This window comes from Pipistrellus hanaki (assembly GCF_964339955.1).
Source record: "Pipistrellus hanaki genome assembly, chromosome: 16".
Taxonomy (NCBI): Eukaryota; Metazoa; Chordata; class Mammalia; order Chiroptera; family Vespertilionidae; genus Pipistrellus; species Pipistrellus hanaki.
In genome coordinates this window covers 25,560,743-25,574,078 of record NC_140518.1, presented here as the reverse complement: position 1 = coordinate 25,574,078, position 13,336 = coordinate 25,560,743, and the positions used below count along the sequence as shown (strand labels likewise).

The window sequence follows — 13,336 nt, the reverse complement described above, 5'->3', positions numbered from 1 at the left end:
AATATATATATTTTCTTTACTGATTAAGGTATTACATATGTGTCCTTATCCTCCCATTGTCCCCTCAACCCCCACTCATGCTTTCACCCCCCTGGTGCCTGTGTCCATTGATTAGACTTATATGCATGCATACAAGTCCTTTGGTTAATCTCTCCCCCTTACATTTTTTAAAATTTTCTTTCATATAATTTAATTTTCTGAGCCTCAGTTTCCTCTTCTCGGGGCAAGAATTAATACAACACACTCATTACAAGTATGTCCAATATATTCAATAGAAAAGGAAAAGAAATAATAAAAGAATACAGCCTGCCTCACATAATAGCAATGAAGATTACATGAGCCTCGTTTAATGATTACTAAAAAATAGGCATTTAAAAATTGTGGCCTAATTTAAATTGTCAAACTGTTAAATGGGAGTCAACACATTTAAGTGAATTTTGTAAATTGAAAAGTGCTATGCAAATTTAAAACAAAAGAACAACAGGGTTAGTTTGTTGTTTTGTAAAATTTGTTCTCAGGCATCCTGACAGTGGTTTGCCAAAGACTTACTTAGTGTTTTTTTTTTTTTTTTCTTATTAGTGAAAAGAAGGTGTGTTAAAACTGAAACCATTTTGTCTTTTTACCTTGATATAGGATCAATCAGTTTGTGGAAAGTCTTAACAGGAGTTTGAATTCATGTATAAGAAAAACAACTATTATTTATTTTATTATAAATAAAAATGCTAACTATTATTAGTGGCTATTTGTAATGGCTTCCCCATGGCGATGCATTTTGATGTGTAAAATGCTGTAGCGACACTGCAAAACGTGAAGGGCAATTCTCACGTGTAAAATCGAGCCACCAGAAAGTGAGCAACTGGTCTCTTCCAGGGAGTGCCCGAGAAGCTGGGCCTTCCTGTCTCTCTGTACAACCGATCCACAGCCACACAGTTCATAACGTATATACCCAGGAGGAGGTGCAGAGGGGATGGGCATGCTCTTGATGGTGTTGGCACGTGCCTGCCACTTTTAATCCAAAAACACTCTGAAACCGGGCCAGTTTTTCTCCGCACGTTGGAAAGATCATTTGCTTTTGGCCAGAGACTCGCTATAAGAATGGTCTGGCCTAGAGATAAGGCTTTGTTTATAGATGCATAAGGGAGAAAGATTAAAAATCTAGGCGAGAACAGAGGAGGTCCTGCCACCTTGGCTCTCGGGGGAGGTACACTTAGGGGTTTTACAATGAGCACTGGGCAGAAAGGTTAATTATCTTTCAGTCAGAGAACCCCCTCCCGGTGCCAACATGTGTGTTCTTAGCTGTGATCTGCTCAGAGACCCCAGAATGCTCCATGTGAGAATATAATACACACATATCAGCTACAAGCAAAGGCAGGCTGGAAATCATGGGGGCCCATGGAGGGGTCGAGAAGACTAAGTGGAACCGAAAAGGCTGCCATGTCAGACCCCACCCCAGAACTGTACAATCTAAAGTGAAACCGCACAGGATATAGTAATGTTTTATCTTTCATTTCTATGGATGGCAAGTACCAGTGACTGACAGGTTGGAACAATTATGAGACTGCCGTAAATATCACGTTGATGCAAACTTCTAAACGCCAAAGGGTGTATACAGGCTGACTTCGATTTTCTCCCATTCCTCTGCATAATAGAAATTTCTTTGGCTACAACACTTGGTAAATCCAGAATTACATGGATTTTAGAGTTGTAGGCAAGCTTGAATCCTAGGCACTCTTCAGGAGGGAAGAATTACTATCTCTCAGCCTTAAATTTCTCATCAGTTAAATTTAAGATAGTAATGCCTCAGAGAATTAGAAAACTGCTTTAAGAATTAAAAAGAATTAACTATATAGACACACATATGGCACATGTAAGATTTTATATAAATGTATGCATATATTCCATACACACACACACACACACACACACACACACACACATATATATATATATATATATATATATGTGTGTGTGTGTGTGTGTGTGTGTGTGTGTGTGTGTGTAGAGAAACATATACATAGATACATGTATATATGAGGGAGAGTGACAGAGGAAGAGAAAAAGAGACAGAGTGACACATATTTGCTTAGAGAGACAGAGAAAGTGAGAAAGATACTTGAGAACTTGATCCAGGGTTAACACATGATAAAAATCATTTATTCACAAGTGAACCCGGGAATAGAAACTATAAAGACACTAAATCCTATAGATCTCTCATATATAAGTCACAAGCCCTGGGTCATAAAGCAAAAAGATTCAAGATCCTAAATGAGTTCACCTTTTATCAGTCCTGAATGCCTTCCATTATTATTTTTTCCTAAAGATATGGCTTGTTGAAATCTTACTATGAGATGGTATCTTCACTAAGAATATAACATACATTATCACACACCATCCTTACCACACACTACTGACCTCAGTTACCTCCTTTATGTTGTAATACAAAATAAAAATTGAGTTAGGTAATAACTTTCCCCAAGTTCATATTGGAGAACTCTGATTCTTGTAGGGTTTTTTTTTTTTTTAATTTGCTCTGCCATATATCGCAAAGGATCCTACAATTACTGTGCCCTTGTACTAATTCAAATCACTTTTTATAAATGTCAATTTGTAAAGGTTTTTCTTTATGTTTTAGCTTTCTCATTAATCAGATGTGACAAATAATATCCATGCTGTGTACTTCAAAAGTTCGCTAGTGGATCAAATATGGTATTGGTATGTATAAGTACTTTGTCAATAGTAAAGAAATACACATAGATGAATCCTGATAGTGTTATGAGCTCACATATTGCAGTGAACACTAAACTGTAATCTGAATTAAAAGAATCTCTACATGATTAAGAATTAGGAACAATAATGCTAAATGCCGATTTTCTCCTAGTAATATTATAACTCTCTTCTTACAATAAAATTAATAAAAACGGATTGTTCCTTATTAAAGCATCAAGTATATAATATAGAACTTGCATTTTGGGGTAAATCATTATAATGTGCAATTTTTATCGGTTTTATAAAATTTATCTCTTTAATTGATGATCTAGTAATTATAACTCAAAATAAAACCTGGTGAAGCTGAGAATGCTTTCTCCATTTCTGAGATGGCTCTTTTACATAATACTATGTTCTAATAAATTAGGAAACAAAGCCCACCTCAAAGGTCCTATGTACAATGTAGAAATATTTCCTGACAACTTTCTGCAATTCTGTGTATTTTTAATTTTCAAATATCCTCTTTCTCAGAAGGTAAATTTTCAATGAAATGAAAGAAGAATTTGCTGGAAATATTTAATGAATCAGCTATTATGTTTTTCTGACAGTTTTGACCATCTAGTTTGCTATTTACAAGTAAATAAAGGAAGGCTATGAGAATAAATTTATTACAGCCACATCCACCTATACTCAACCAAATCTGGATGAAAATTGAATTCTGTACAGTGTCTTATTCAAATTAAAAGCATAGTACCTTACAGATAAATCACTCACTTTAGGTAAATAAAAATGGATGAAGGGGGTTTAAATGTAGAGTAAGGACCAAACGCTAGCTGTTTCTTGTAAAGGTTCATATTACCACCCACAAATTCACCCTCCAGAGTCCTTTAAACTTGTGAGTATATGTAGGCACTTGTAGGTATCCATTAAATGTATGCATTTCTTGAAAAACCTTTGTCAATGTTACTCTATCATCATTCCCCAAATAACTCTTAGATTTTAAAGACTCAATTTTCAAGAATCTCTTACAAATTGAAAATAATTATATCATCTTTGGAATGAGGCTTAATGTTTGCAAGTTAGAAACATTCTTACTTAAGGGACAGAGGAGAATTGAGAGATTTCGCCCAACCTTTTTTTGTTTTCTTATATATGAGAAAAGGAAATTTCAGAAAGATAATGTTTCTTGCTCAAGATCAAATAACTGAACTGATAAACCTAGGTCTCTTATTCTAGGTCTAATGCTCTTTATATTAAAGCTACATGGCTTGTTGGTCCTCTTTCCTCATGTAGTGATATTCTAATAGGAGAAACAGAGAATAAACAATAAGATAAGTAAACAAATGTAGCAAATACAAAATCCTATATAGTAAAAGGCTAATATGCTAAGTGTCCAAATGTTTGACAGTTCGACAGGAATTTGACATTCACTGACCACCAGTGGGCAGACACTCGGACTGATAGGTTAACTTGCTACTGGAGTCCAGCTGACCAGGACTGGGCAAGACAGGCCAGACACACCCTAGAGTCCTCCCATAGTCCCTCTCCAGCCTGATTCATGATTGGTGGGGGCCCTCAGCCTGGCCTGTGCCCTCTCACAATTTGGGACCTTTCAGGCGATGTCAGAGAGCCAGTTTCAGCCCAATCCCCACAGGCCAAGCTGAGGGACCCCACTGGTGCATGAATCCGTGCACTGGGCCTCTAGTACTATATAATGAAGAGGTAATATGAAAATTGATATCACATCCTTGTACAAGATGGCAGCCCCCATGTGGTCACAAGATGGCCAGCAGGGGAGACCAGTTGTAGGTTATCAGGCCAGAAGGGGACGGCAGTTAGGGGTGACCAGGCCAGCAGGGGAAGGCAGTTGGGGATGACCAGGCCTGCAGGGGAGGGCAGTTGGAGGCAACCAGGTCATCAGGGGAACAGTTAGGCGTTGATCAGGCTTTCAGGGGAGTGGTTAGGGGGTGATCAGACAGGCAGACAGGCCAACCATTTGCCTGTCTGCCTGTCTGATCACCCCCTAACCACTCCCCTGAAAGAGGGAGGAATGTCCCATTGTGAGAGGAATGTCCCTCGAGAGGTCCCAGATTGGAGAGGCTGCAGGCTGGGCTGAGGGACACCCTTCTCCCCACCCCAGTACACAAATTTCATGCACCGGTCCTCTAGTATGTTAATAATAAGCAACTTGGACTATGTACTAAAGCACTGTGAGAGACACAAAAATAAATGGTATGTCTTTATGCCTATAAATATCCTTTAATGACACAGGTCTTGCTATAAAACAATTTTACTTCATGGTATTTTATGAGATTTTGAAGCAAACCTTTTGCAGAAACTTAAAAGTAGACTTCCCAGTAAAACTGCATTGTGTCCCATTTATTGAAACAGGAGTGCCTTCAAACATTCAAGATTCTAAAACAAGACAATTCAATAGCCACCAGAATATCAAAGGATCAGTCATCTTTTTATTCTCAGAACCAGGGGATCATAAAAGTCTCTGAATAGAAAGATACCTAGAGGGCATTTGGTCCGAGGCTTTCCTGGCTTCACAGTAACAAGAAACACCTGGAGTGCTTTTTAGTCTCTGATTTCCAGGTTTGGGCCACTAGAGACTGACTCCACAGGTCTTGATGGAGACAGGCCATCTGCACTTTGTGAACGTTTACCAGAGGACTCAGACATCTAGCCCGGTTTGAGAATACAAATCTTGCCCAATCCTGGATCTATCATTTAAATATGGTAGGTGCCATATTTTCTGACAAGCTGTCATTTACTCTTGCTCTAATATATACCAGATTAGAGCTCTTACTCACAGAAGCTATAGTTATTAAAATATTATCCATATATCTGTAACATATACAGGGTGGGCAAAAGTAGGTTTATAGTTGTGAGTGTGTGAAACAATTACATATTATATACTACTATACAATATATATCATTATATACTATTAGTTTAATATGCTATTATATATTAACTAGTGGTCCAGTACACAAAACTCCTGCACATTAAAAAGGAATTAATTAGAGGAAATATTTTAATATTGCTATTGTCCCTTTCTCTATAAAGAAAATTAGTAAAATATATATGAAAAGCTTCCTCCTGTCAGAGTCTGAGACCCAAATCCAGCCAGCCCCACCCCCATTGGCAGTGATCCAGACCTGGCCGGCCCCAACCCGGTAAAGCCCTGCTGGGCAGGGTTGCAACCTCAGTTCCTGTGGCCCAGAGCCTGGGGTGGGGAGGCATAGCCTCAGATCCCCCATCAAGTCCCGTCCGGTGTGAGGGTGCAGCCTCAGTTCCCCTGGTGCACCCTCAGGTGCCCCAGCCTGGTGCTGGGGTGGGGGTGTGGCCTGAGGTTCCCCTGGCCCAACACTGGGGTAGGAGGCATGGCCTGATGTTCCCCATCAAGCCCCCCAGCCCAGCACCACACAGCCTCAGGTCCCTGCTGATCTCTCATTGCAGCTCATTACTGGAATCCCGCCTCTGCTGTGGGCACAGCCATCTTGTGATGGCGTGAGGGTCAATTTTCATATCACCTCTCTATTATATAGTATTATTATATTATTTTTCATATGAATATATGTATATGTTGTTATTTGCAAATACATGTCTCCAAAAATGATGCAGTAAGCTCCCTGAGGGCAGAGTCTAGGGCTGTTTTCTTCACTATTTCATATCTGGCTTTTAGCTCAGACTTTAGGAGACAATCGTTAAGGTTTTTTGAATATATAGCTGATTCAATGAGGTCCTTCATTAGTTTGGCCTGAAGTCAGTATCTCTCTCTCCCTCTCTCTCTCTCTCTCTCTCTCTCTCTCTCTCTCTCTCTCTCTCTCTCTCTCTCTCTGAAACATCCATCTATTGTGCTGGTTTTGATAGTTCTAGGCAATTTAGTCCATATTTCAAACTCTGGGTACACAAACATAAGTATAGCATTCTCCTCACTTCTCTCAAGGCCCTACATGCCTAGAGAGACAGAGCAGATGTTTTTAATTTAAAAAAAAAATGCTAAATGCAGTATCAATTGATATGGAACAAAGGTGGGAATTGAGAGGAAGGCAACTCAGTGAGGTGTGACTTAGGTAGAGGAAGGGAAGCTGTCAAGGAACGCTTTTCCAGATAAGTGATGCTGAGTTGAGTCTTGATGGCTTAGCACTTAACTTACTGAATGCTCACAGACCTTAAATCATACAGGACAAATTATGCTACTCCTCAATAGGGTAGCCTTTTACAGGGCCTGTCTCTCAAACCTTCTCTAAAAAAAACACCCAAATTCCTATAATTATTTCTCACACAACTATTATGTGTCCCTTATTGATTTTTTTTCCATAGCAAATTAATTTAAACTCCCTGAATTGCATAATCTAAAGAAGACTCTAAGGATTAGAAATACAGCCCATGGCTTTCAAGTTAAAGAACTATAGCTGAACTCGCAAAGGCACCTACTTTGTTCATGAGTAACCTGACTTCTGTAATTCTCATGTAAGTTACAAGCAAATAACACTGATATGCACACTAGAGCAGAACCCAAGCATCTCACTGTAGCATGCTGAAAACTGAAAGATAAACCAACATTAAAGGGTTTCAAGTGAGATACTGACAATGTTAGTTTTACCATACCTTCACAGACCAACTTTCACAATCAACAGATACACAGGAACCATAAATATCCCCAAGTAAGCCATGCTGTTTAATAAACTGTGGAAAGATGACTTTGAGTTAATGTTGTTGTCATAGAAACAATGCTTGCCTATGAAAACAGTGCCAGGGCTTAGAGAAAGGTGGACTTGTCCTGCTTAAATGCGGTGCATGGAGGAAACGGTGAAATGTCAGAAGACAAAAACAGATACTAGCTAGCTGTAAGGATAAAATGCTATAATCATTCTAAAAGTTCATCTTTTCTTTGTTTTCTAGAGGCATATACTTAGTAAGGCACTTCTCGACTCTTTAAAATATAACTTTTAAACTAGAAATGATGAATCCCATTTCTTCAAAGAGGTTTGGGGAAATCTACTAAGCTCCTCTGAAGAACCAAATCGATCTCGGGCTGCATCCATATACGGCAAAGCACAGACCCCCAAGGTGATCAAACAGACCCAACAGCTGCTAGACATCTGTTAAACCAGTGAGAGAAAGGCGCCGCTCTGATGCATTTCTCCTGGGAGGTTTGTATCTAAAATGAGACTAGAAATCACATTCTGTCCTATAAAGTAAATCTGACAGGCCCCCAACAGGGCAATATACCTGTATTTAATAAATGAAAATTACTAAGCTCATTTCCTGCGCTTACTTTCTCCCACACAACCCTTCCTCATGAGGCTGCACATGATACGTGTTCGGCTTTGGAAAAAGGAATTTGAAATGAAGGGGCTATATCAGCTGTTTGTCAAGGCATGCGTTTCTTAGGAGGTACATAAAGCAAAACGTGCAAACGGTAAACTCCTGAGGGTAGAATTCCTTTAGGCAAAGGAAATAACACATGGTAAGCATTTTGTATGTTCTTTTTGCTTGGTTATAATTACTCAAAAAATAGATAGTGTCCATCTCAAATCTAGAGAAACTGCTCATCTACTCAATGGCCACCCAGGCCATGGCCAAAAATGATGCCATCATTTGTACCGAGGTCTTCACACCAAGATATATTTATCTTATTACTAAATATTCACAGTATTTTTTATAATATATTTTATTGATTTTTCATAGAGAGGAAGAGAGAGGGACAGAGAGTTAGAAACATTGATGAGAGAGAATCATCGATCAGCTACCTTTTGCACACCCCCTACTGAGGATGTGCCCGCAACCAAGATACATTCCTTGACCAGAATCGAACCTAGGACCTTTCAGTCTGCAGGCCGACGCTCCATCCACTGAGCCAAACCGGTTTCGGCTCACAGTATTTTCTTATCCATAAAATGAGAGCATTATGTAGAGGGTGTCTGAATTCTGAATTTGTCTCAGGAGATAAAAAAGAAGATATTATTGCAAAAATGAAGTTCCAGATTATCAAAACTGTAAAAATAGTTCAATGACTTTCTTCAAACAGAATATTATCATGTTAACTTATGGGATTTATTTTAATAGTCACTACTGAAAATGAAGGCTATAGGTTCCCCTGATCAAACAAATCCAACTAGTAATAGATACTATTTCTTAGGAAGAGATGTCTCTGTTTAAGGGCATTCTGCCTGATCATTATCAACAGAGAATCCTTCCCAGAGGCAGTGCCATTTGAGATTAATATTGAAGAGCTCAGGAAAATGAGCAGGGAAGGAGGGGCTATTGTGCTCAGAGGGCTAGCACCAGAATTCTCAGCGTGTGCTCCCAGAGCCAGCATCATCAGCATCACCTGGGAAGTTGTTGCAAGCGAACCCTGCCTCATACTTAGGGGAATCAGAAGGGGTGGAGCCCAGCAATGTGTGTCTTAACAAGCCCCGTAGGTGAATGTTATACACCCCAAAACGGAGAAGCACTGGGCTAAAAATTAGTCATTTGAGAGAAAAATGCTGAGTTTGAAGGACCTCAAGGTCTTCAGTATGGCTCCACTTTAGACTGAGTAAGGATGGTGGGAAAGGATGAAAAGATGAAAACAGGAAAGAGGTCCCGATGCATCATGTGGCCTCTAATGGAGTTTGTGCTGAGTCCATTAGAATGATAGAGAGCTACTGACACGTTTGTAAGCAGGGGATTAATAAGAAATGACCTGTTAAAACAACACCTGAAACAGACAGAGCCCCTGACAGGATGAGGTTACCTAAGGAAACGATGTCATCACTGGTTAGGAGATTAAAAGATGGCACAGTTACAGAAGACATCCAGGGGCTGGGAAAAGGCTACCTAACTCCAGATTAAGATTGGAGGAAGAGGAGGAGGGGCGGGGAGGAGAAGGAGAAGCAGAAAGAAGAGGAGGAGAAGGAGGAGGGGAAGGAGGAGGAGGAAGACAAAGACCTGTTTTGGCTTCTATGGGTGCAACAAGACTCACTTTATGGCTGTCAGAGCCCATGTGATAAAGAGCTTGAGTTTGAAAACCCAGATGTACCAAAGGAAGTCTCTTAGTATTAACCAATTATCAGAAGAACCCACTGCATCCAACTCATTTTGCTTTTCTATTTAGACAGCCGTTGGACATTGGACAGTAAGTTACCACCAAAAACAAGTCCGGAGGCGGGGTGAGGAGGAGGATGGCATGCCGGAGGGTGTGTTCTCCAGAAAGTCAGCTGAAGCCTGTGATGTGCCAATAGCTTCACCTTCACTTGTTCCCTCCGATCGCTGGGGGGTTCAAGTTTAAGGGAACGCTCACCTGTTCTCAGCTAAGGCCCTTGGCTTTGAGAGGACAGGTTAAGACTTCAGAAGGAGTATGTTTCTAAAGCTTAGGCACACATGCCCACGGAACGTGCGCCCAATTCCAATCGCTGCGCTCCCAATGGCGGAGAGCAATGCTTCTCTCCCAGATGCCTTGGCGTTGGCACCTGGCACCACAGATGTGATTTTTCTTTTTCCATCCACCTTTCACCTGGAGGCCCTCGGCCCTACTCCCCACTTCTTTGTGACGCGGGGGGTCAGGTCACAAAGGCAGGTGCAAAGGCAGGCGCGCTCAGTGCCAGGGCCACTTCAGACTGGCTTGGGCTCCGGTCCTGATGCTCCAACCCCAAGGGCCCCCAGACGCGAGTCCTGACACCTCCATCCTCCACGATGGCCAGTCAGCTGTGCCTCCCAGCCGCGGTCCGGCGCCTCTCGTCCTGGAAACCCCTGATGGCCCCCCGCCGGGACGTCCAGGCGGGCGTCCGCGTGGCCATCCAGCGCAGCGACGGGCGCATCCACCTCGCCGTCATCACGGAGTTCAAACGTGAGAACACGTGGGTCACGGTAGAGTGGGTGGAAGAAGGAGTCAAAAAGGGCAAGAAGATCGACCTGGAGACCATCTTCCTCCTGAATCCGGCGCTGGCCTCTGCGGAGCAGGCCACGCGGTCCAGGTCGCTGTCCTCCTTGTCTCTGGCACCCTCTCCGGCCATCGGGGACCAGCGTGTGGCTGCGCGGTGGTTTGCAAGGATCCCCCCCAAAAATGAGACGCCCCCCGGGGGGGACAGCCTGGCGGTGAAAGTCCCCGGCACCCCTTGTGTGGTGAAGTGGAAGAAGTCCCCCTGCCTCCGGGGCATTGAGAAGCTGCAGAAGCAGCGGGAGACCCGGCGGCAGCTGCAGGTGGAGATCCGGGCCCAGCGCGCCCTGGATGGGCACGCGGGGAACCCCAACTTCGAGATCGCGCGCATGATCGAGGAGTACCGCGGACACCTGGGCCCCCGCGAGGTGTCCCCCCCGGGCCTGCCGCCGCGGGGGGACCGCCGCATCTGCGTCTGCGTGCGGAAGCGGCCCCTCAACCCGCAAGAGGCCCTCCTGAAGGACCTGGACATCATCACCATCCCCTCAGACCGCGTGGTGCTGGTGCACGAGGCCAAGCAGAAGGTGGACCTCACCCGCTACCTGGAGAACCAGGCCTTCCGCTTCGACCGCGCCTTCGACGACCAGGCCTCCAACGAGCTGGTGTACCAGTTCGCGGCCCAGCCGCTGGTGGAGTCGGTCTTCGGCGGGGGCATGGCCACCTGCTTCGCCTACGGGCAGACGGGCAGCGGGAAGACGCACACGATGGGCGGCTCCTTCTCGGGGAAGGCCCAGGACGGTTCCAAGGGCATCTACGCCCTGGCAGCAGAGGATGTCTTCCGCCTGCTGCACGCCGCGGCCTATGCCAAGCTCGACCTCCATGTCTACGGCACGTTTTTCGAGATCTACGGGGGCAAGGTGTTCGACTTGCTCAACTGCAAGAAGCAGCTGCAGGTGCTGGAGGACGGCAGCCAGCAGGTGCACGTGGTGGGGCTGCAGGAGCGGGAGGTGCGCTGCGTGGAGGACCTGCTGAGCCTGGTGGAGCGCGGGAACGGCTGCAGGACATCCGGGCAGACGTCCGTCAATGCCCACTCTTCCAGGAGCCACGCCGTGCTCCAGATCATCCTCAAGTCCCGAGGCACCCTGCACGGCAAGTTTTCTCTCGTGGATTTAGCCGGGAACGAGAGGGGAGCGGATACGGCCAAGACCAACAGGAAGAGGCAGCTGGAAGGGGCGGACATCAACAAGAGCCTCCTGGCACTCAAGGAGTGCATCCGCGCGCTGGGCCAGAGCAAAGCGCACACCCCATTCCGGGCCAGCAAGCTCACCCAGGTGCTCCGCGACTCCTTCGTCGGGCAGAACTCCTCCACCTGCATGATCGCTACCATCTCTCCGGGGATGTCCTCCTGCGAGAACACCCTCAACACATTGAGATACGCAAACCGCGTGAAAGAGCTGACTCTGGACTTCAGGCCCCCCCAGCGCACGCTCTCTGCGGTTGACCAAGAGATGGCAAGGGTGTTGGAAAATCACGTCAGAAATTCAGAAATGTCCCTTCAGAGGGATGAATGTATGAAAACACCCCAGCCTACACAGACCGAGAAGGAGGGAGAGACCAGAGAAATGGAAACTTCAGCCACTCCGTCAGCGGAGGAAACCATCACTTCCTGTGAGGAACCCAGCCAAGGGCCAGGGGACACCATCCAGGAGCCAGCAGGCGGGGTAAACTATGACGTTCACGTGTGCATTGTCCAGTTACTGTCCACTTTGGAGCAGAAAATAGGTATTCTGACTGAGATTCAAAAGAAACTGAAATTATTACGCTCCGACCTCCAACAGAAGAGAAAGGTAGAGTGAAGCCAATGGCAGCAGATCAGATCTGAAATCACGGAGAGGGTGCTGGAGGTGCTACCTTTCTTATAAATAAATAAAAAAAAATTGCCTAAATCATCTAGATATAAAGAAAGCTTTAGTCATCTTAAAAAACTCATCAGAAATGTTCTCTTTCTTCTTCCTCTGCATTTCTGTAGTTAGTTACCATATTGTATGCAGGGCAGTGGTTGTCAACTGGGAAACATTTTGCCTCCTAGGGACTGTTGGCAACGTCTGTAAACATTTTCAGATGCCAAAACTGCGTATAAAGGGAGTGGTGATGCTGGCATATAGTGGGCAGAGGGCTAAGGATGTTGTTCAGCATCTTACAATGAACCAGACATCCTCCAGCAACAAATAAATATATAGTTAAAAATTTCAATAGTTGTGAAGTTAAGAAACCCTACTGTGAAAGAACCTAGCTCTGAGCAGGACAGACACCCTAGATTTGTGGCTAGGGAATTAAAGTACTGTAGAGTCAGAGTCAAGAGATGAGACTCAGAATACAATGCAGTATATCTAAGGATAATACTTGTGAGGCATTTTTGTTCGGAGGCTCTGGGTAAGAGCCTAGAATTGAGAGGGATATTTATTTTTCATCTTTGCTTTGAAATGGGAAAGTACTGTGCATCTTTGGAGTGATTGTGTGTGTGTGTGTTGCATAAGCATTGGTTTTGTTGGCTATGGTGTCTGTAAGCTTTTATTCCACTACACTCTTTACCAAATTATGTGTTTGCGTGAGTCGCATAAAAAGCCTTTGCCCATCAAATTAAGGTAGGGAACAAGTCGGCAGATCCATAGCAGAAGGTCTGACCCACAGTGAAATACATCCTATAAAAGCTTCAGGGGGAATGGGAGAAATATCAATGCCGGAGATCAATTCAATCA

General features: G+C 43.9%; 1 protein-coding gene across 1 annotated transcript; it reads left to right on the top strand.

The window, feature by feature from the left end:
* Window positions 1-10,393: 10,393 nt before the first annotated feature.
* KIF2B (kinesin family member 2B) lies at window positions 10,394-12,433 on the top strand (the record flags this gene model as incomplete). Its single annotated transcript, XM_084863773.1, has 1 exon — window positions 10,394-12,433. The coding sequence occupies one exon, from the start codon at window positions 10,394-10,396 to the stop codon at window positions 12,431-12,433; it is 2,040 nt and encodes a 679-aa protein (XP_084719899.1).
* Between the last annotated feature and the right edge of the window lie 903 nt (window positions 12,434-13,336).